The sequence below is a fragment of the Phaenicophaeus curvirostris genome, chromosome 1 (assembly GCF_032191515.1).
Source record: "Phaenicophaeus curvirostris isolate KB17595 chromosome 1, BPBGC_Pcur_1.0, whole genome shotgun sequence".
NCBI lineage: Eukaryota > Metazoa > Chordata > Aves > Cuculiformes > Cuculidae > Phaenicophaeus > Phaenicophaeus curvirostris.
The window spans coordinates 52,011,932-52,032,976 of record NC_091392.1 but is presented as its reverse complement, the minus strand read 5'-3'; the positions used below and the strand labels follow the sequence as shown (position 1 = coordinate 52,032,976).

General features: G+C 35.3%; 1 protein-coding gene across 1 annotated transcript in view; it reads right to left on the bottom strand.

The window, feature by feature from the left end:
- The window catches only part of PTPRQ (protein tyrosine phosphatase receptor type Q), a 139,421-nt gene that overhangs the window by 106,885 nt on the left and 11,491 nt on the right, over positions 1-21,045 (bottom strand). Inside the window, exons 8-20 of the mRNA XM_069858203.1 lie at positions 20,681-20,965; positions 19,758-20,027; positions 18,318-18,578; positions 16,962-17,092; positions 16,652-16,781; positions 14,174-14,324; positions 13,579-13,685; positions 12,990-13,087; positions 9,780-9,942; positions 8,153-8,413; positions 5,075-5,235; positions 4,064-4,175; positions 3,048-3,274 (exon numbers count right to left, since the gene is read on the bottom strand). Coding sequence (XP_069714304.1) covers positions 3,048-3,274; positions 4,064-4,175; positions 5,075-5,235; positions 8,153-8,413; positions 9,780-9,942; positions 12,990-13,087; positions 13,579-13,685; positions 14,174-14,324; positions 16,652-16,781; positions 16,962-17,092; positions 18,318-18,578; positions 19,758-20,027; positions 20,681-20,965 — 2,357 coding nt within the window. The remainder of the gene's footprint in view (positions 1-3,047; positions 3,275-4,063; positions 4,176-5,074; positions 5,236-8,152; positions 8,414-9,779; positions 9,943-12,989; positions 13,088-13,578; positions 13,686-14,173; positions 14,325-16,651; positions 16,782-16,961; positions 17,093-18,317; positions 18,579-19,757; positions 20,028-20,680; positions 20,966-21,045) is intronic.

Sequence of the window (21,045 nt, the reverse complement as noted above, 5' to 3'; positions counted from 1 at the left end):
CCTGTCCCCTGTCACTTGGGAGAAGAGGCCAGCACCCTCTGCTCTACAACCTCCTTTCAGGTAGTTGTAGAGAGCAATGAGGTCGCCCCTCAGCCTCCTCTTCTCCAGGCTAAACAACCCCAGCTCTCTCAGCTGCTCCTCGTAAGACCTGCTCTCCAGCCCCCTCACCAGCTTGGTTGCACTTCTCTGGACTCGCTCCAGAGCCTCAACATCCTTCTTGTGGTGAGGGGCCCAGAACTGAACACAGGATTCGAGGAGCGGTCTCACCAGTGCCGAGTACAGAGGGAGAATAACCTCCCTGGACCTGCTGGTCACGCCGTTTCTGATACAAGCCAAGATGCCATTGGCCTTCTTGGCCACCTGGGCACACTGCTGGCTCATATTCAGTCAGCTGTCAACCAACACCCCCAGGTCCCTCTCATCATGACTCAGCCAACCCTACGTATTTCTGTGTCACAGAGAGAATGATTTGAAATATCCTTAAGCATTGATGAATTCTACAGTAATTGCAATAGCTGAGGAAATTACCTGGAGATCTTCAGGGATTTGATAGGTAATCAGAAAATTCCTAACATAACAAAATTATATTATAGCAATCTAAAGGTACATTCTCACCTGAATACTTTTTTTTGGTATCTCATCTCAAAGTAGGCATCGTAGAAAGGGTCCAGAAAGGAAAACTAGCACTAACACAGACATGGGAACTCTCATCTCTTCGTGTAGTTTCAAAAGAACTCAAAGTTACTGTGATACAGGTATGCAAAAATTTGCACAGCAAAGGTGTCAACTACATTAGCTTTGAAGACAAATCAAAATAAATGCTTGCATAATGTACTGTTAGCTTCTAGAGGTCATTGCCACAAAAAACCATTACAGGAAACTTGTAAAAAGGACAAATTTACCATGCAGGTAAGAAAATACTATCCAAAGTTTAAGTAGCTGCAGTTCACATTTGGAAGGAGTATTAATTTTTATGCTTTGACGTATGTTGCCACTAATTATTTAAGGAAATTATCACAAGAAAAATTATTGAGTGCATATTTTTACAAAATTATCAATGATCAGATGTTCAAAATTAACTGTAGCCCTCCAGCATTTAACAAATTATCACTTGTAACTGCTGTTTCTTTAAAGATGCTTTTTTTAATTAGATGTAAAGAAATTAAGACTAGGCTGTTACAGAGTGGAAACCCATATTCAAAACTTATAAGCTTTGTTGAACTTTACTGTCACAGGATTTACCAGAAAGGATTTCACAACAGGACCAAGTCAGATACCCTATAACAGTAAAGAATTTTCATATGCAAAAATCAAGAGTTAATTTTAAATTACACAACAGGCTCCAAAAATTAACCAAAGAACCACGAGAAATTGCTCAAGAGAAGGAACACATAATGTTTCCTTTTGGCCACATCTATGGGGTATAGAAAGTGTTTCCACCTAAGTCATGATTGAATCTGTGAGGTTGATTGTGAGTCAGGCAGTCAGGGTGCCCACTAAAACAGGAGATAACGTAATAACACTTAGTTTGCTAACAGGCTTTTATTCACTCATGAGAAAAGCTGTGTAGTCCCTGCTGGACAGCAGTTGAGTCAAACTCTGTTCTATGATCAATGTTTCAGGCACCAGCAATGTGAACTATTGCCTCATACATATATATCAACACAGGGCAAATTGTTACTAAGTAAAAATAAAATATTTTAAATGTCCCACAGATTTTCCAGAGAAGATTCATATATGGACCAAAGAATGGAATTTGCAAAACCTTTAATAGCAAACCACACAAGTGCTACCAAGGTACTCAGAAATGTAAATTGAATTCTTAGCTTCATGGAGATTAATCTGCTGTGATTCTAAGTGATAATACTTTTCTCAAATAGTAGCTGAACTTTTTTTGTGTGTTTTTGTTTTGGTTTGTCTTTGTTTAACAGATGACTGGAGGCAGGAGATCAAAGGATAAACACTTCTCCAGCTGTGGGTATACTGGCTTTTTTTTATCAGCATGGTAATCACAACTAGATTCACAGTGAGCAACTTTTCCACAATGGCAGGCATAATTACATTTTAACGCATACACACACACACATTGTCTTTTAAAAAGAATCACTGCACAGCCCTACTTATGGTATGGTCAAATTCAATATTTTTTTTTATATATATAGCTTTGCACTGTATGAAGTTCCATGATATGGAATGAAGCAAATCAAGCACAGAATTTCATTTCATTCTTGATATTGAAGAGAAGCACCTCTCCAGGGTTCTTATGAAAGAGTAAGTCAAGCAAAGAACTGCTTGGTAAATTTTGCCAAAAGGATAGTAGTTCACTCCTGTCCACCTGAAGGTATTTATTGTTGAAGAGTCCAGAGATGGGTCAGAAGTCCCTAATCTCAATCTAAACAAATTCCACGCATAGAGAGTCACAAAAATACATGTACTGATTTTGGTAAAAGATATTCAGTATGAATATCTAGGCAATAAAATTTATGGAAAGGGAATGGAAAAGTATGACTCTTTGTTTTTTTAATTTCAGCAGATAACACTAGGTAAAACACCCCAGCTTACCGAGAAGAGGGTAAGGTATTTACAGGCTACATCTAAACAGGTATTCAGGCAAGAAAGTGCCTTCTTAAACTAAGTTTAAAGAAAGAAGGAAGTACCTATATGCTTTTCTGGATCTGGATGGGGTGATTTAGAAATAAAAGTGTAATATCCAAAGCATATCAGTGACTTGAAAGATTAAATCTCTGTGAAGTTGAAGAAGGATTTAGAAGTTTTTTAAAATTCTACCATTTGGTTCTACTTTCTACCACATGCCATATTTGAATAAGGATATCAATAGAAGAAAATACATTTCAGTATAATTTTGGTTGGAAATTAAAGTAGCCTTAAAACCCACTACTGCAATCAAATACTTGGCTAATATATAATGTTATACGGCAACATCGCGTAACAAGGTCTTCAGAAAACACTGTATGGACCTAACAAACTCATAAAATTTACTATAAATCTGAGTCCAAAATACTAAAAGACATTTGTAAAGCTTTTACCTTAATTTCATAAGTTGTTCCAGGGTTAAGACTCGTAAGCAAAACTTCCAAACTATCTGGCTTTGTTGTGACCTGCGTATATGCTGTTTGCATCCATGGACAGACCTCTTTATATTTAACAATATAGGATAGAATTCTCCCATTTGGGTGCAGTGGCATATTCCATGACAGTAGAATCCCAGCAGAGCCCACTCTTTCACCTGCAAGGAACACAGGGGGCCCAGGATCTATTAAAAAAAAAAAAGATATATGTATCTATATGCACACATATATATAAAACACTTTTTAATTAAGTTTCTAGATAACAGAGGCACCTTCACAACTTCTACACAGAAATTAAATCATCTGGCAGCATAAACTAGTAAAACTATTGAAAACAAGTGTACTGTTAAATAAAGAGCTTTTTCCTGGCTACAGTCCCATTATAAAAATGATTAAATGAGTTGTGGAACACTAGGAACATTCTTCTATAAGAATGTAAAAAATGTAATGCTCAAGATCTTAATGGACAAGACTGAGTTTAATGCCAATTTAATATTTCAGATGTTCTAGCATGCTTAATCTCCATTCCCTTCCCTAAAATCATTCACACCAAACTGCACTCTCTTATGAAACATGGCTAAACTTCTTGAGAATTCTATGAAGCCTACCATTATATATACAAATTGGTATATGGATATTACCACATTACAATAGCAAATTTTTCAAAAGCTCATAATTGGGTCTGCTTTATGCTTTTTTCTTTTTTTTTAAAATTTTTTTTAAAAATAGCTAAGCTAATGCATGAATATAACAACTCATATCAAAGGTTCTTAAAATAGTCTGATAGGAAAACCTCATGCTTTCATCGAAAATTTCAGGTTCTGTGTAATTTTTTTGTGGTTAAAGAAAATGAAAAATTCTAATAAGTGTTCAAAACTGCTTATTACTTCTCAGATACTACTGCCTACATAATAAATACAAAAAAAATAGTTTACAAAAAAGCAGCAAAAGTTCATCAGTAATTATTAACTCACTTGTCACGTTTGTTGTCACTGTTCTACTGGCAGGTGAACTGTAGAGTGAAGAAGAAACTGCAGAGACAGTTACGTTGTACGTTGTTCCAGGAACAGTATTTGAAAAGTCAGCCTGAAATAGAACAAAGTCTTTTACCAGGAATCATGAAAATGAAAAAAGCCCCAAGTTTATGTATTGCATTACGGAAAATGATCTGTTAATAAGTTTTTAGAATTACAACAGCATTTATAACAGTAAAAATAGTAGTTTACATCTGTTAGCTACAGTACAGTATTTTTTACATTTTATTTAACTGCCTTCTATAAGATTTGCATAACATTCAATATTAAAGAACAACAAAAGCAACCATTTATTTTATTGCAGAATCACCTACTGGTGTACCTATAGAGGTTTTCCTGTATCATCATCATTATCAAAGTAAGTATGAAGCATTATAAAATTCATTTTTGCAAGAATAAACACAAAAGCAGCCTGAAAAATGTTTTTGACCCCATCTTTTGAAACAAACATAATTACCAACTTTTTAGCAAGCACTTATCTCAAATACCTGTATCTTTGAAGTTCCAGTAAGAAACAAAAGCAAAACAAACACAGTAATCATTATTTCTTGTTAATGCTACTATATTTTCTGGACAGCAGAATCAAAAAGTGCTCCTATGGCTTAGCAGTGAAATGGTGCCTGCATTAATGATTTAAGCACAGATCTTCCTGGCAAGTACACAATTAATGAGTTGGTTTTACTCAATAGCTCTGCCCTTCCTTTGTTAAATTATTCATTAACCCTTGGCCGACTGGCTGTATGGTTAGCAGACATGAAAAAAAAAGTAAATTCACTACCTTTTGCTTCTTTTCAGGTAAGAAACTTTGGATAATTTGCTCTCACGAATTTTTCATTAATACTTTTATAGTTATATTGGCATTAAATAGCTAAGGAGGCAAGCTTGAATTCCTTATCAGCATAGCACATAAGGAAAAGCTGGCCATGCAAGTCCTGTAATAAAAGCACATACTTGATACTCCTTGACTCCAAGATCTAGGATAACAACAGAACCATGAGGAGGAATAAGATCCACGTGAAATCTGTCTACATGTCCATATGGTAGTCTCCAATACAGTGAAAAATAATATGATGAAACATTGAAGAATTTAAGTTCTTCTGGCTTTGCGGGCTCTGGAAGAGAATAAAATACATTAACTTAAATAACCCCCTTCGCAAATATATTAGTAGTTACAACTAAATTTAAAAGCATCTAAGAACAGTTTGCTAGCTACATGAAGGGTAACTGCTAATTAGCCTGAATACAGCAATATATTATACTACAGTTGCTATACTACCCCTGAGGCTTGGTTGATATCATGCCACCTGCACTGTGCAGACATCCCCACTCACAGAGAGCAAGCTCAAGTATCCCTGCCCTGTGTTCAGTTAACAAGGAATCTCTGCACAGTCATGGTGCTTCTGCTGTCCTCAGCCTTAGAATTATCATTATTACTGTCAGAAATAGTACTACTATTGAAATTAAAGATATAGCTGGTGTTTGTTCTGTTACTAGCCACAGGGTTGCTAGATCTTTTATACTTTTCATATATTTGGAATTCCAGTAATACCATGAAGTCTAATCAGTTCAGTTCCCTAATTTGGATCTTTTATTGCTTTTATTAAAATGAAGTTTCTGCGTACTCCTGTCACACCAGCTCACTTTCTTCTGCCTTTAAATGTGCCTTTAAACCTGTACTGCCCGCACTAAGACAAAAAATGAACCACATTTTAGCTTCTTCAACAGGTAATTAAAAATTATCTACATATAATATTGTGTAATTTATCTACCTGTGCAATCCATAGCCATCTGCATCTGTCTCCTTCCTACTTTGGAACGTACACAGAACTAACATCTGTCACACTCAGAGCAAGCCCAGTCAATGATGCTATTCATCACACTTCAGATTTCCTACTAACCTTTCACTCAGCCCTCTGTCTGCCTTACCAACATCATTCTTCAGAATTCAGACTAAATTTTCTAGTACCGTTTATACACTAATACTGTACTCTGCAGTGTGAATATCATATCACTTCCATCCCGAAAGAGCTCCTCTCCTTTCTTATTTACTGCAAATCTGTTCAGATCATAGATCTCTCATGAACTCTTTACACTGACTACCCAAAGGTGCAGAATTGTTTCAAACAGATGACTCCAGTTTTTCCATGAAATAATCTATCCAAAATAGTATTATCTCCAAATATTAACTTTATATTTTATATTTTGGCTGTATTTATCTTATATGTATGATCTGTAACTTGTTCCTTTATTTTAATACCAACAGAACAACAACTTAATACTATATGTAGAGGTGGGCAAACATAACTGAGAGTACAATTTCTTCCTTTTGGTATACTTCTATAAATTTTGCGTACTACTGTTATCGTTAGTACTATTATTTCATGAATCTCTACTTCCTTAAAACTAGGGTTTAAGCTTAAAATCTCTTTTTATACAGACCCACGATTAAACATTGCATGTACAGTGATCACAATATTGCAGTCATCTCTTTACCTCAGTTGAATTACTTCTAACCCAGCAGTAGAACAGAGCATAAAAAAGTCCACATGGAGAGATAAATTTAACCCCACGAAGGTAATGCTCTCCCTAGTATTATCCCTTGACTTAGAAATATCCTTCTGGCTGCCACTGAAAAAACCCTTGGTTCAACCCTTCTGTAGATTTAACCACGTCATCAGGGAATGCACGTGTGAGTGTGGTTCACTTCAGCCGCATTGCACTTGCACTTCTACAGCTCTCAACTCTGCTTCATGCACACACACACACAATTCCTGCCAGCAGTGGTCAGCATATTTGTATAAAGTATACAGCCTGTGAATTTGCATAAAGCATAGTCAGAACAATTTGCTGTAAATTTCACAATTCTACCTACAATAATACCACTTAATGTCTGCAATATATATTTTGAGTGAATGGATTGAAAATTAGTTGAGGTTGACTAGATTAATCAGCAAATAAGGAGTGCAAAATACAACATCATGTTAATTTTCCAAAAAGTAACTGTTATAAACCAGTAAGCTCAGCATCACAGTATAAACTCAATACATTTAAGTAAAAGAAAGCACAAGTAGGTCAACCAAATGGACTTAAATCTTCCCTGAATTAGAAAAAAACATTAATTGCAAATAAAATTTTATAGCATTGCAGTCCCAGTTTAAACTTTAAAAGTCATAGAAGATCTTTTTCTTACTAATACTACCCTGAAGACATTATCTCAAAACAGATGTAAGGATTTTCACCCCCATGCCCCTTTATTTCAAAGGCTCTCTTTGACCTATGGCTTCAGTATCCCGACTAAGGCAGAAGTACCAGCAGTTTGTCAAACACTGATCCCAAAGGCAGACATAAAAATATCATGACTTTTGGTCAAAACAGCCCAACAATGACAACTACCAGCACTCCTCAGGTGTCTCTCTCATAGCACCATGTCATTGCCACAAAATGCTCTAAAAATTATAAAGTAGTATAAGATAGTAATAAGAGAAATGAGTTGCTGTATTTCCAGTGCAGCTTTCTGCCCTTTAAATTTAATCTGTATTTTACATTATTGCATTATAATAAGCTGCAGATATGTCAAGACTGAGATTTTTTACCCCATTAAGTTTTAATCACAAATCTAAGAAGAAACAGTCCTTGACTGCAGTAATTTACAATCTAAAACCTTAACTCTACAAATGTTTGTGAACTTGTTTCACTTCACTCCCTGCAACAAAACTACTGAAATCAGATAAGGTAAAACTCAGCCCATGCATAACTCTTCGCAGGCAAGACCTGAAAAATAATGAAAATACTTAAAATGGTCTAAACAAATTCAGCACAGCTAAAGAAATCAGGCTTCTGGTACTGTATAACTGGATGCAGGTTGAATAGGGTATAAGTAGCGTATGCCCACAACCATAGCAAATTACATGCAACATCTCTTGAAATTCAAATGTTACTCTACAAAGTGAGATGTACAAACCCAGCCGTGCACTGTTATTGACAGCCACCATTCAGCAGGAAGGAGAGAAAACAAGAAACCATACAGACCTGCTACAATTTCAATGAAAGCAGAAGCTCCTTCTATATTTCCTCTCAGTCTCTGCAATGTGAAATTATAAATGCCGCCAGCAGTCAGGTCTGTAACACTGAAGTCAGCCAGTGCTGCTGGAATCATAAACTTGTTCGTAAGGGTGGTGTTTGATAAAATTGCTCTATAAGAAGTGAAGTTAGTCCTGGTTGGATTCCACATTAATGTTGCAGAGGAAGTATTCACCATTTTTATAGACAAATTGCATATCCCAGCTGGTTCTGAATAAAAATCATACAGATTAATATAGAAAAATGTAATGCATAGTACAGAAAATATAACAAGAGTACCACCTTTTAAAAAGAAATTGTTTTAATTTAAATTATTTGAAGCTTCACAGCATCAAGAAGTATTTATACAAATTTTAGAAGTATGTTTGTATGGATATATAGTAAGCAGCGCCATTTTGCTGCACAGGGTAAAACCTGAGGATGTACCTCCTGTGTGTACTATGTAATTTATGGAAGAAAATTCCAGACTTATCAGATCTTCTTTAAGAACAGTAAGATTGCTCACTGGTGAAACAGAATGAGAATGGAACAACTTGTAAACATAAGTAGAAGCTTTATTGAGACAAAAGTTTTCTAAAATACATCATAGGCCATACAATTTTAGAAAACTGTTCATCTCTTCAATTAGGGATACAGTAAATTGCATAGTCTCAGTTATTATTCCCTTTTAGATATTCTTTTTTGTTATCTTAAGATTCATAAATTCTCAGACAACTATTTACAAATAGCATCTCCATTAACTTGTGCAGCACAATTGCAGTTGTAAAAGAAAAATATTTCAATTCCTCCTAAAAAATTAATCTTCCAGATTATTGATTTACCTTGCTTGAAGCTTTCTGAAAAACGCTAATTAGCATAATCCCATTAAGGGTTGGATTATTCAGCAAGAAAAAAATTCAAAATGTTTGCCATTAAAATCATACAGTGAATTCTCCATAATTCAGCCATATGCTGGACTCATCCACAATACTCTTGAAAATATTTGCTTGAGGATAAAAAGTGCCTTCGGGACCACAATGATGATTATTCTGCTGAACTTTTCATTAACAAAAAACTACAGGACTAGATCTGGGTTTTTTCAGAGAATCACTCATCTTTGAACGACTAAGTGCAGGTCTTCCATGATTGTTAGCTGGGTTCGGGAGCTATAGTCCAAACAAACAACATTAAATCCATCGAAGAAAAGAGCTCTATGACATGCAACTGCATAAATCTGGGCGTTGATTTATTTTCTGATAACACTTAGCTGCTCCTTATCTGTTTTGGCAGTTCAGAATCCAATATAAACCTATTCCTTCAAATCTCTGCCACAAACTCTCCTCTTTTTATGCTGTATCACAGGAGCACCGGAAAATTCATGTCTGCTCAGAGACAGATGATGCAATGTACAAGTTAATTTTCTGGACCTTTCTAGCCTATCTGAAATACAATTTCTTTTGTATTTCAGGCATTGTGTGGCCTTGTACAGGAGCAATTCTCCAATCTTAAACCATGGGCTTGCAAGAACTTAATATGTTTCTGACATTTACCATTTTTCAAAAAGGAAAAGAAAGACAAGTTATAATTATTTCCTTACTTGTAATGACTTTTCTCTCCACAGCCACAGAGGAATCCAAACCTTTGACTGTCCTTAACTGAAAAAAATATTCTGTCCCCGGGGTCAGATCTTTCACTACAGCTCTGCTGTCATAAACAGCTCTGGTAAACAGTTTTTCATCATTCATTAGACTATATGAAATCTATGGAAGAAAGATAATTTCTTATATCAGACTATTTCACTTCTTAAAAGTAATGTTCAGAGATTCCAACTACCTGTTTATATAAAAATATTTACCATAATTTTCACATTTTAAAGACAAAAATAATTAAATCAAGAATATGGCTTAAGGTTTATATCATCTTTCAAAGGGCTGATCCACTCCTTATTCTGAGATTACTTAATAGACTAGTGATGAAAGTAATCACTTCAATCTTTTGAAGTAGAAGAGGAAGAGCAATTAATTCATGGCTTACAGGTGACATGTTTTTGCTCTTGGAGGAAGGATCATAAAGTGTACTGACTACTCAGTCACACAGCTGTACTGACGAGCTGTATAATTAACTACAAGACTGAACTGTACTGATGAGCTGTATAATTAACTACAAGATAGAAAGCATTAGAATAGCCAAGACTTAGAAGAGCAGCCTAAAGATTAATCAACAGGATGAGGTAAAACATATTCTCAAATGGAGACATTTCTGAAATCTCTGTACCTTTCTGGGAAAGAAGAAAAAAACAAAACAAAACAAAACCACCAAAAAAACAAACCCAAAACAAAACAAATCCCCCCCCAAATCAAACAAAACCAGCCAAACAACTAAAAATCAACCATGCACTGTTCAGAGCTGAGATGCTGAAGAGTCGCAAGGAATCAGGCACTCAACTCTGCTCACCAGTATATTTTGAAAACTCACTTGTTTAGAGCTACTGCAGAGAATAAAAGTGCTGGGATACCAAGTAATTGAAATTTGGGACCTTAATCCCTAGAGGCTGTAAGGATTCTTTCTGACCTCTCTGACAGCTCTAAGGTGCTAAAATTCCTCTTATAGTCCCTTTTGTGGACACAGAAAACTGTTACTGGAAACTGTTTCATATCTGCACTAGTGAAAGGCAAGATGCACACTGTCTGCCCTGCAGAGGAGCTCTTTAGACAAACATCTCCAGCGTGCACACTCTGGTTTCTCAGGTGTGACAGTTAGTACTAAGAGATCAAGAAAGTTTGCAACTGCCTACACCAGTGTGTCCTGTCCTGCTGTCCATTATTTCCTCCCACAGAAGAGGGATATTCTACACATGGCAGTGACCTGCAGTGACACAGCAACTGCTATTCATTTGGGAAGGAACAATCCAGTTCCCCTCTGAATATTTTACCAGCACAGTGTCTGTTAATACACAATAAATCTTGAAGACTGTCATCACCTTATTAGAATTACAGCATTGCAAAATGCTAGAAGCAAAGATATAGATTAAAGATTTACATCTAGTATAAGCAAGTTAGGAAAAGTACCTTTTGTGCATTCTTCACTCTACAAACTACAATATATTGCATAGAAAGTTGGCAAGCTGGGACAATTAATTCTAAATGATTAGTAAAATGATCCCTTTTATGTAGGGACACCTTACTAAGCAACCAGTCTACTGAAGCCTTTCTCATTAAAGATTTAAAGATAAGTTAATTTATTCAGACAAAGCACTGTCTAATGTGGTTTCTTCCTCTATGAGATGCTAAACAATAATACAGTGCCATAAAGACCACTATTACAGATGACGATTACTTTCCACTGGATGGTAAAAATAACCTGATCACACAAAAAGGTATATTTGAATTGGTTCAAAACATACAAATTTTAAAATTAAACTCAGTTCTCTTTTTAAAAACTCTCCTGGCTACATCAATATATTGTGCTGTGGTAGGTTAACTGGCTACTCTTGTTCATTCAGATCAATGCAGCTTTACATTAACAAAGACAGAAGAAATGTCAAGAAAGTACTAAGAATACTCAACTTTCAAGTTTCAGGTAAGGATATCATTGAAATCATGGGGAAGGAAAAGAATTGGGACACTGTAATACTGGGGTATAGACTGTGTAAGACCATGAAACCAAAGTACTTTATCTCATGGTAGTGCTATATATTAAAGAATAACCTAGTCAAATAAGTTAACAGTACAAGACTATACATTTGAGTCATTATTGACTCAAATGACATGTTTAAAGAACAGCTTACTATTGCAAAGTTCTACTGACAACACGACCGTGTTCATACAGTGACGGTAAAATACAAAGGATAATACAATGCAGACTGCAAAAGACAGGATACAAGGACTGGTTGAATGTCATAGCGAAATACGATCCATGGGAGAAGTATTTAGATATCATAATGGATTGTTTCTGACCAGAGAACAGAAAGAACGCAACTAGATTTTGTACTTAGTTGAACCAAAGTATATGGTTCAAACTACAAACGCTGAAGAGCCACTCAGTAATACCAGACATGAAATATTAGTACTAAACGTCTTTGTAAGAATAAAAAAAGTCCAGTATAGTGACAATTAATTAGACAAGGAAAAATACTTGAAAATCATCAAGCAGATTAAAAGGAAAATATGAAGTGTAATCGTATGAAAACATTGAAATGCAACTTTAATACATAATACATGACTCAAAAAGTTTCTAGAGGGATCAAAGAAATAGGAAAACCATTTGAACAGTGAAGAGGATTACTGTAAGAAAATATATACTCCAAAACTGGAAATCTTGTCAAAATAAGAAAAAGAAAAACTATAAATTTTTTAAATTCATGCAAAGTAGCTTAAGAAGCACAGGGAAGCAAGGCAGAGCAGAAACACAGATCAACAGGCAAAAGAAAAAACTGAAAAGCAAATTGAAAATGATATAGCAACTAATGCAAACAGTAATTTCAACATACAGTAAGCTTACTTGGGTGTTTAGGAGACTGCTAGCTGACCAAAATACAAAGGAATAGTATAGAAAAGCCCATATGAGAAATAGTAAGAGAATTATTTGTTTCAATGGTCAAAGATGCTCCCATGCCAGAATCATTATTAATGAGCTAAGAATGCTGAGTCAAATTGAGCTGTCTCGAATGGAAATGTCCCCAGAAGAGGTTTTTTAAAAGGTCAGACAGTAGTTAGAAATTTAGACATTATTGCCTTGGAAAGGAACAGGAAGCAGAAGAGATACGTACATAAAGAATTGCATTGGTTTCTTCTCATACTTGTCTCACCTGAAACATATCAAATCCTCCTTTAGGTAGCTTCCAAGAAAAGTACACTGCATTTTCTTCTTGCCCAAATACCTGTAAATCTGATGGTGGATCAGGATCTGAGGTAAAGACAGGAGTAGATGCAAATTTTAATATTAAACTAATCTATGTTAATTTGAAGGAAACTAACATCTACTGAAAACACTACTGTAATTCATTATTTTATAGTTTAGTGTAGAAACAGGTTTCATTTTGTACGTAAGAAGAATATAAAATAAACTAATCTGCATATCAGCAACAGAATTAGAAATAAAAACAATGTTTGTAAATTTTTATGAAATGTTGTATCATTCTAATATTACCACTGATTCCATTACTGGCACAGTATCATCAATTACAGAGGAAACTTGTTTCCATTTTAAAAGCTTTGATTTACTTAGTAATTTTCAAAGTTGTTTACATTGAAAAGAAAGACATATACAAATTAATCCATTCCTTGTTAAGACGCATTGATTTAATAAGCAATAGCTTTTCTAAGACAATACTTTAAAATGTAACAACCCTAATTGTCGTGAAAAAATGAGAAGTTATTAATAAACTGTAAACCTACAGGTGCTAATCTTGAGGATGGTGGGGCGACTTCTTTTTAATCCATTGGTTGTCACGATACTGATTAAGAAATCGGTGCCTGGCAGAAGACTCTCAAATTCGTACATCCTACAAAGATTAAAAAAGATTATTGTGTTTTTTAGGATTTTTTAAATACCTTCATGTGTTTATTTATAGTATGGATATTATTTACACATGATGCGTTTATACATGCGTATAGGCTATTAAGTCAAAAAATATTTCAGTATGATAAAATCTTAAATAAGATGCATCACATCATGTTTCACAGCAAGTTAAAATACTGGAAAGTCTTAAAAGATTAAATTAAATATCCAGAATGATACCGAAGTACTACTGGCACTCACTCCAGTGCAGTATTCTGATTACTCTTCTTTGCACAAAGACATCATATGATTTGTTAAAAAATGAAATTATTGAAAAGATCTTTTTCCACACGGATATAGTAATGTATCATATATTTGGTTTAGTTGATATATATCACATATTAGTACCACTACAGGCTATTTCTTTTAAATATTCAGTGAAACATTTGTTTTGAGTTAATATCAATTATTTTTTAAATGTAATGCTCATACCCCACATGAGAAGGTAACATTTTCTCCATGTTGAAGATGTTACTGTCTATTGAAATCACATATCCATCAAATGTATTTTGAGCTGGTGTCCAGGTAACAGTTATTGATTCAGAATCTCTGCTATAGTTCAGATATCTAACTGCACTTGGTGCTGTATGACAACAGAAAAAAAATGCATTACTTTAAAAATGAATTCTAAATACATTGCTTTATGACAGGACTCATGTCATCTGAACACAACAAAAATGCCAGAAAAATTATATACTGGCTTATCTTCAGGACACACAGATAAACACTGTTGTGGTAATATGTATAAGGACTTCTGTCATTCACAAGATTCAGAGTCAAGCTGCTTGCTTCTCTTTAAAGTTACTTAGTGCAGTTCTGATGTTTCTGATGTGGAGTTCCTCAAAAATGGACAATTCCTCAAGAAATGTCGCTATAAGAGGTAACATACTGGGTTGAGACCAAAGTCCCCACCTGCACAGTATCTTGTATTCAACAGTGGCCAAGCATATATGTCTTCAGAAAAGCAAGACTTGCACAGAGTGTTAGTTCCCTTCAGTAATTTCCCAGATGGCAATTTGCAGCCCAAGGATTTCCTGAGCCAGGTGATTTCTGTGAATTCATCAGATTTCTTTAGTATAAATCCCTTCAGTTTACACTTGAATCTACGGCCAAAATCATCACACAAAATAACCTGCAGCCAGAAGTTCTGTAAATGACCATTTCCTTTTGCTTGTTTTCTGCTTGCTCTCTTCTAGTTTAAAGTCCTTAGTTCTTGTAAGGGAAATGTCAGTGAATTTTTACTTCTTACTCTGTCCATAATTGCCTGTCCAGAACTTATCCTCTCAAATGATTTTACATAACATCACTGTTCCTGTATCAGTTTTAGCTGAGTGCTCCCTTAGAAGCAAAACATTACATGTCTTTGATCACACTTGCTGCCCTCCTATGAACCTTTTCAATTGCATTTATCATGCTTTACTTTTTCACATTAGGGACCTGTTAGAGGCAAATATATGCCATATCCAATGCCTGAGAAAGGCAAGGCTGCTCCCACTCTGTGTCCCCAGGTCCAGTCAGCAGCAAGGCTGAAACTGTGTTCCCAGCAGACACACAAGAGCACAAATACACACCACACATACACATACATGTGACTGGCCACACAGATCACAGACAATCAGAGCACTCACACAAACACAGACAGTGTCAACAGCTTCATCCCACTCCCCTCTCCGGCTAAGAGAATAGAGGTCCACAAGTCCACATACTTATATACGTATGTACAAGGTTGGGTTCAGACACTCAGTCTGCCCAGTAGATATCCCTGGATTCCAGTCTCCTCAGTTGCTGGCACCTGGACATTTGAGCCCCTGAGGTCAAATCTCTACTCCGTTTGCTGGACCATGACACATACGTGCACACAGAGCTGGCCAGGACTTCCCAGGTCCCAACAGGATGCTTTGCCACACAGAACTGGCTCACCCCTTCCCTTGCTCCCAGGACACTTCACCTACCCACCAGCCCATCTGGCTGGATCTCACTAGCAGTCACACACCCACACTCATGCTAGGTGCAGCAACACAGACTTAAGGGCCCTCTGACTCACAGTCAGACTCCAATAGTAGATGTACTGCTACAGTAAAGACAGCACCAAAACCACTGCTGAGTTACTCTGCCAGCCAAGAAAAATTTGGTCCAGGTTTTATCTACAGCTAATGACCAAAACTGATTTCTCTCCACACCATGAATCCCTACATGCAAGGTCAAAGTACCATTTTCTCTTGGAGCAGGATATCTCAGTATCTATGGCAATGTGCATTACTGGAGGGAGAGAGTGGCTAAGAGACTCTGAACTCCCTTTAAATGTACTTTCACTGGAATAAGAATATCATGCTTATTGAAAAACGAAGCAACAGTGAACTGATACAATTCTGAAATTATTATCTCAAGACAGTATGTGAAGGTCACTGGCTGGACTACTTAATTTCTGGTGGGATCTGAAAGGATTATTCACAGTGCCATCAAAAAGAAGCAACATAATCGTGGTTTGAGTGAAAGACAGAGAGGAGAAAGATCATTCCAAAAATGAGAGAACCCTTCAGAATGAACATAGTCACTGGAGTGAGAAAAAGAAGCAGAAAAATCTGACTTAAAAGGATCTTAAGTTTTTGTTTGTTTGTTTTCTGTAATATTGGTAGCCAGTGTGAATGGATCATACGCCTGCCTGAGTCATTATGAACTTCTCATTGGTAGTTCATTGTACACAACAACCATATTCAAATACACACTTTTAAGGACACAAGCAGTCAAAGAATAAGCCAAAGAACGTTGAAAAATAAAAGACATTTCTGAAGACTTTTTAATCACTTTTCTCTATTTGAGACAAAAATAAAATTAAAGAAACAGTAGAAGAAAGCAATACACATAGTAGAAGCAAAACACATGCTAAATTCGACAAGACTGTGGTCTCACCTGTCTCTATTTGCTTTGTCACAAAAACGCTGTCTCTGAAACCTTCCTTTTCTGTTCTAATTGTAAAGTTGTACAGCTTACCAGGAGTAAGGTTGGAAAATGTTGCTGTTTCTTGCTTGACCTTCTGGACCTAGAAAACCAAATACAGCTTTTGCTGAACTGCTTGCAAAATTTACTTATATTATGCAAATTGTGCCTCCACCTATGCTAACAGGAGACATAGTTTTTAATTTAATCTCTGATTACTTAATAGGAGACTTTAAAAAATAACTGCCTCGCCTATACACAAGTGGTCTTTTAAAAAACATACCCTGAAAGCACTTGCACAATTTAAACATGTGACTTCATATTGATGAAAATCTCCATCAGCACGATCCCAAGTAACCTGTATTGAAGTATCTGTAGTGTTACCTTCTCGAACATTGAGTGGAGCTGCCAGACCTACAGGAGAACATAAACCACGTTATTGTTCAATTCAAGATTTCCTCCAATACAACACTTTTCATATCCCCTATGGAGACATAAAGGTGAAGACAATCAGTAACAGATTCAAACAAATACAGGGTGATATCTCATCTCAGGCATGCAAACACACTGACAAAGCAGGCACTCCTAGGAAGAAAAATCCTCCAGAATGAAGTTAATCCTTCCAAACCTCATCCATGATACTCAGAAGGTGCTTAAATCTTGTCAGACAGCTCAGAAAAACTAAGTAGAACAGGCAACAAAAATGCCTATTATCCTTAACTAGCATAGCGTTGTATGACACAATAGAGATTACATTACAGAGGACCTTACATCCTTCACTGCACCTTTCTTCCTCACCAAGACAGTTATTTTCATAAGACCAATAAAAATCCAAGATTTATTAAAACTAGATTTTAAGAAAAATAAGCTTTCAAGGTTTTCACTACTTGGAGAAGAATTTTTCTGTCTTGTCCTCAGACTCTTCTTCTTTCTTCCTTGCTACTTTTTATCCTTTCTTAAATTTTCCCTTTTATATGATTTCTACTCCGAGAGAAACAAACTAGAAAGGAATTTCAAGGGAAAATGATAAAAAAAGAAAAGAAAAACTTCTGGAGGTATAATTATCATAAAAAACCAAGAAAGTAAAAATATAGAATTACAGTAGGTGTTTCTATACAGTTTAAGTTCTTACTAAAATTCCTTTGAGGGTCTTGCTAGAAGGAGTCCACTTCCCTCAATTTTTTCTAATGTCTTTCTTATTGGATTTATTATCATGAAAAATGAGAACCTTAATGCTTTAAATATTTGCTTAATGATGCACCAGGAGGAATAAACTTACTAATTTCAAGGCACACAATTCCATTGATATTCATCTTCTTGACTAAAATAAATGATAAAAATGTGTTTTGTTTCCCACAAGGACAACAATTTAATATAGTCTGAAATACTTGCAAGACATTTTTATAGACTTGATATTAATAAAAACAAACAGTTCAGAAAGTTTAGAAGTTATAATGGACAATTAGAGTTTTGTTTAAAAAGCAGCTAGTGTAAGTATAATTATCAATCGTTTATATGGACAAGGTGATTTTTAAATAGCTTATGCTTTCTACCGCACTGAAATAAAAATAAAGTTAAAAGTTTACAAATCAAAATTTAATATGGTGCAATTTTGCATGAGTAAACTTAAAATACTCACATGTTTTTACACCAGACACATGGTAAAAGGAGCTCAACATTTTTCTACTTTTTGTGGAGACGCAGAAATCATATTCTGTTCCTGCTGTAAGGTTTTCAATTGTAATTTTACCATCACTTTTTAAAATGAATGTTGCATTAGGTCCTCCTTTACTTGCAATATATATGCCATCAAATACTCCAATGTCAGACACATGAACAAATAATACCACACTGTTGCTAAAAAGCACATAAGGTACTACAATCTGAACAGGCTTGGGCTCTGGAAGAGGAACAAAATAATTGTCACATTAAATTAGTTGAAAATAAATTCAGTGGAAACCACACAGTAAATCTGAAGCAACTGCTCCGAGAAATATGCTTGCCCAGTGCAAATGAATAGCTACCATAATAAAACATGTTTTTTGCTCGGAAACAATAATCAACCTGATTGTTTAGTTGCTTGATACTGGAATCCTAAAGGCATTTGGCAAATTTAAGAATCAAAGCAAGTTAACTTTCCCAAGGTATCTGTGAATTACTTTTCCAACCACAACCTCACCAAGAAATTAGGTCAGGAAAGCTGAAAAAAATACTCAAAAAGGTACCTCTGGACAGGGAAATGAGCATGGAGAATGAGACACTTTTGATGGATGCAATATTACTGATGTGTTTTGTTTTCTTCCCTTAAAACTTGTTCTGACAGGTGTGAAAAAATACATTTAGAATTTTCTGCCATCTGTTGCATGAGGTATTAAATCTAATCCTATATAAAAAAAATCTGAAAAAGATGAAGCCTACTATCCTTCAAAATGCTACAATCGTTTAGAAAAAAATGACAACACAGTATTTAATTTATCTATAACCTGGCAGCTGCAGTCTTTACATGCCACATGAGTGAGTGAATCCTGCTCATTCCTTTCACATATGCAAAAAAATGTAAACTGTGCCAAAAGCATTTCAATAGCTTGGTAAACTACAGCTAACAGCAAAGACCCTTTGATAAACTATGTAAAACTTTTACCTTTTTACTAGGTCTAACCCTTAAAGTCATTTACCGGAACCCTCTCACCAATAGCAGGTCAATTTCTCTCTCCTGATTCACAGAGAAGCTAATGTGTCTCCAAAAATAAACAGTTATAAAATAAACAGTTTGTTATGTCACTTGATTTCCTCTGTTGGTAGAAAGAGGATTCAGCGTTATTGTCCTCATTGTAGTACTATCAATCATCATTTGGTCCTACCAATATGTTTCCCAGGGCTGCACCTCTTGAAAGTTAACAGCATCTGCTTTACTGTTAACAATTAGGACTGGATTGGTACATTTCACATTCTAGTTTTGATCCTTGGCTATTAAGCAAATCAACTTGATCTACCAAATCTGTTAGATGATAGCAATGATCATGAGACTGATGTTATGTGTATTACAGTTTGTAGTTTCCATTGTTAAAAAATATCTTACTTAAAGTGCATTGAATGGTCTTCATTTCACTCATATTTCTGTTTTTAACACTTGCCACTGCTATTTCATAAGTCATTCCAGGAATGAGGTGATCAATCTTAAATTCTTGTCTGTTTTTCACTAAAAACTTCATAGTGTCACCCATGTTTGCATTAGGTTTCACTTGAATGTAGGATTCCTGAATCTCCTGTGGCAGCTTCCAGTGAAGAATTACACTCTCTTCTTGTATATCTTCCAGGTGAATATAAACAGCTGTAGGTGTACTGACAGCTTGATCAAAGAAAAGTATGTCAGTATAAAACCATAGATCAAACCTACCACCAATTTATAACCACTTCCAAATGATGCCTCTTGGTCTATTTTTTTCTTCTAAAATATTAATGATTTTAAAACTTAATGAAATTATTTCTTAAAATAGTTTGTAGACAATGACCTGTTACAGGCAGATTCTGCTTTCTGTTTTCTCATAAAAAATAGGAATTTATTTTACAAGCATATTCTGTTCTGTTGGATATATACAAAGTAAAAAAGATGACATAATCTGGGTCATAGCATCTATGATTAGAAAAATAAATTATTCTGTCTTCACCTACATAATGTGAGACATCATGGTAATGTATCTACTTTGCTAAAATTAAATATAGAAAACAAATACTTATCAAATAGTATGTCATTTCTTTAGCACATATTCTGTAAGTAAATGTGTGCATAAATAAATAAGGGGATAGGTATATTTACTCTTTTGGAAGGTTCTGAAGGTTTGAATCAGTAAAAAGAACATAGAAAAGAATTCCCCCATCCTTCCCCCAATACATGCCAACAACTCTCAACCTGTACGCAGCCTTTAAAATTATTTCGTGCCTTGTATTCTCAATCTAAACTCTGTCTAATGAAATAAAACCACCAGAAATTGGATACATCACCTGTTGTGATTAATATAGGCTTCTCATGGCAGCTTAGAGTTCCTTTTTCTGCTACGCTCTGTAAATATATCTGATACTGACGGTAAGGTTTTACATTTTCTACTACTATTGAACTTTTGCTTTTTTCAATCTGTAGCTGGTCCCAAATGTGGGTTTCTGTATCCAAAATGTTGATGAGGTAGTGATGAAAAGAAGCACTGGATGAATGCTGTGGAGGCTTCCACTGTAAATGTATTTCTGCAGATGAAACATATGTAGCCTCTAATTTCTGGGAGTGCAACGGTCCTGTTGAATAAATTTAGGAAAAGAAACAGGATAATGTTTTCTGATATCTTTTACCAATAACTCTTTTTTCAAATATAGCC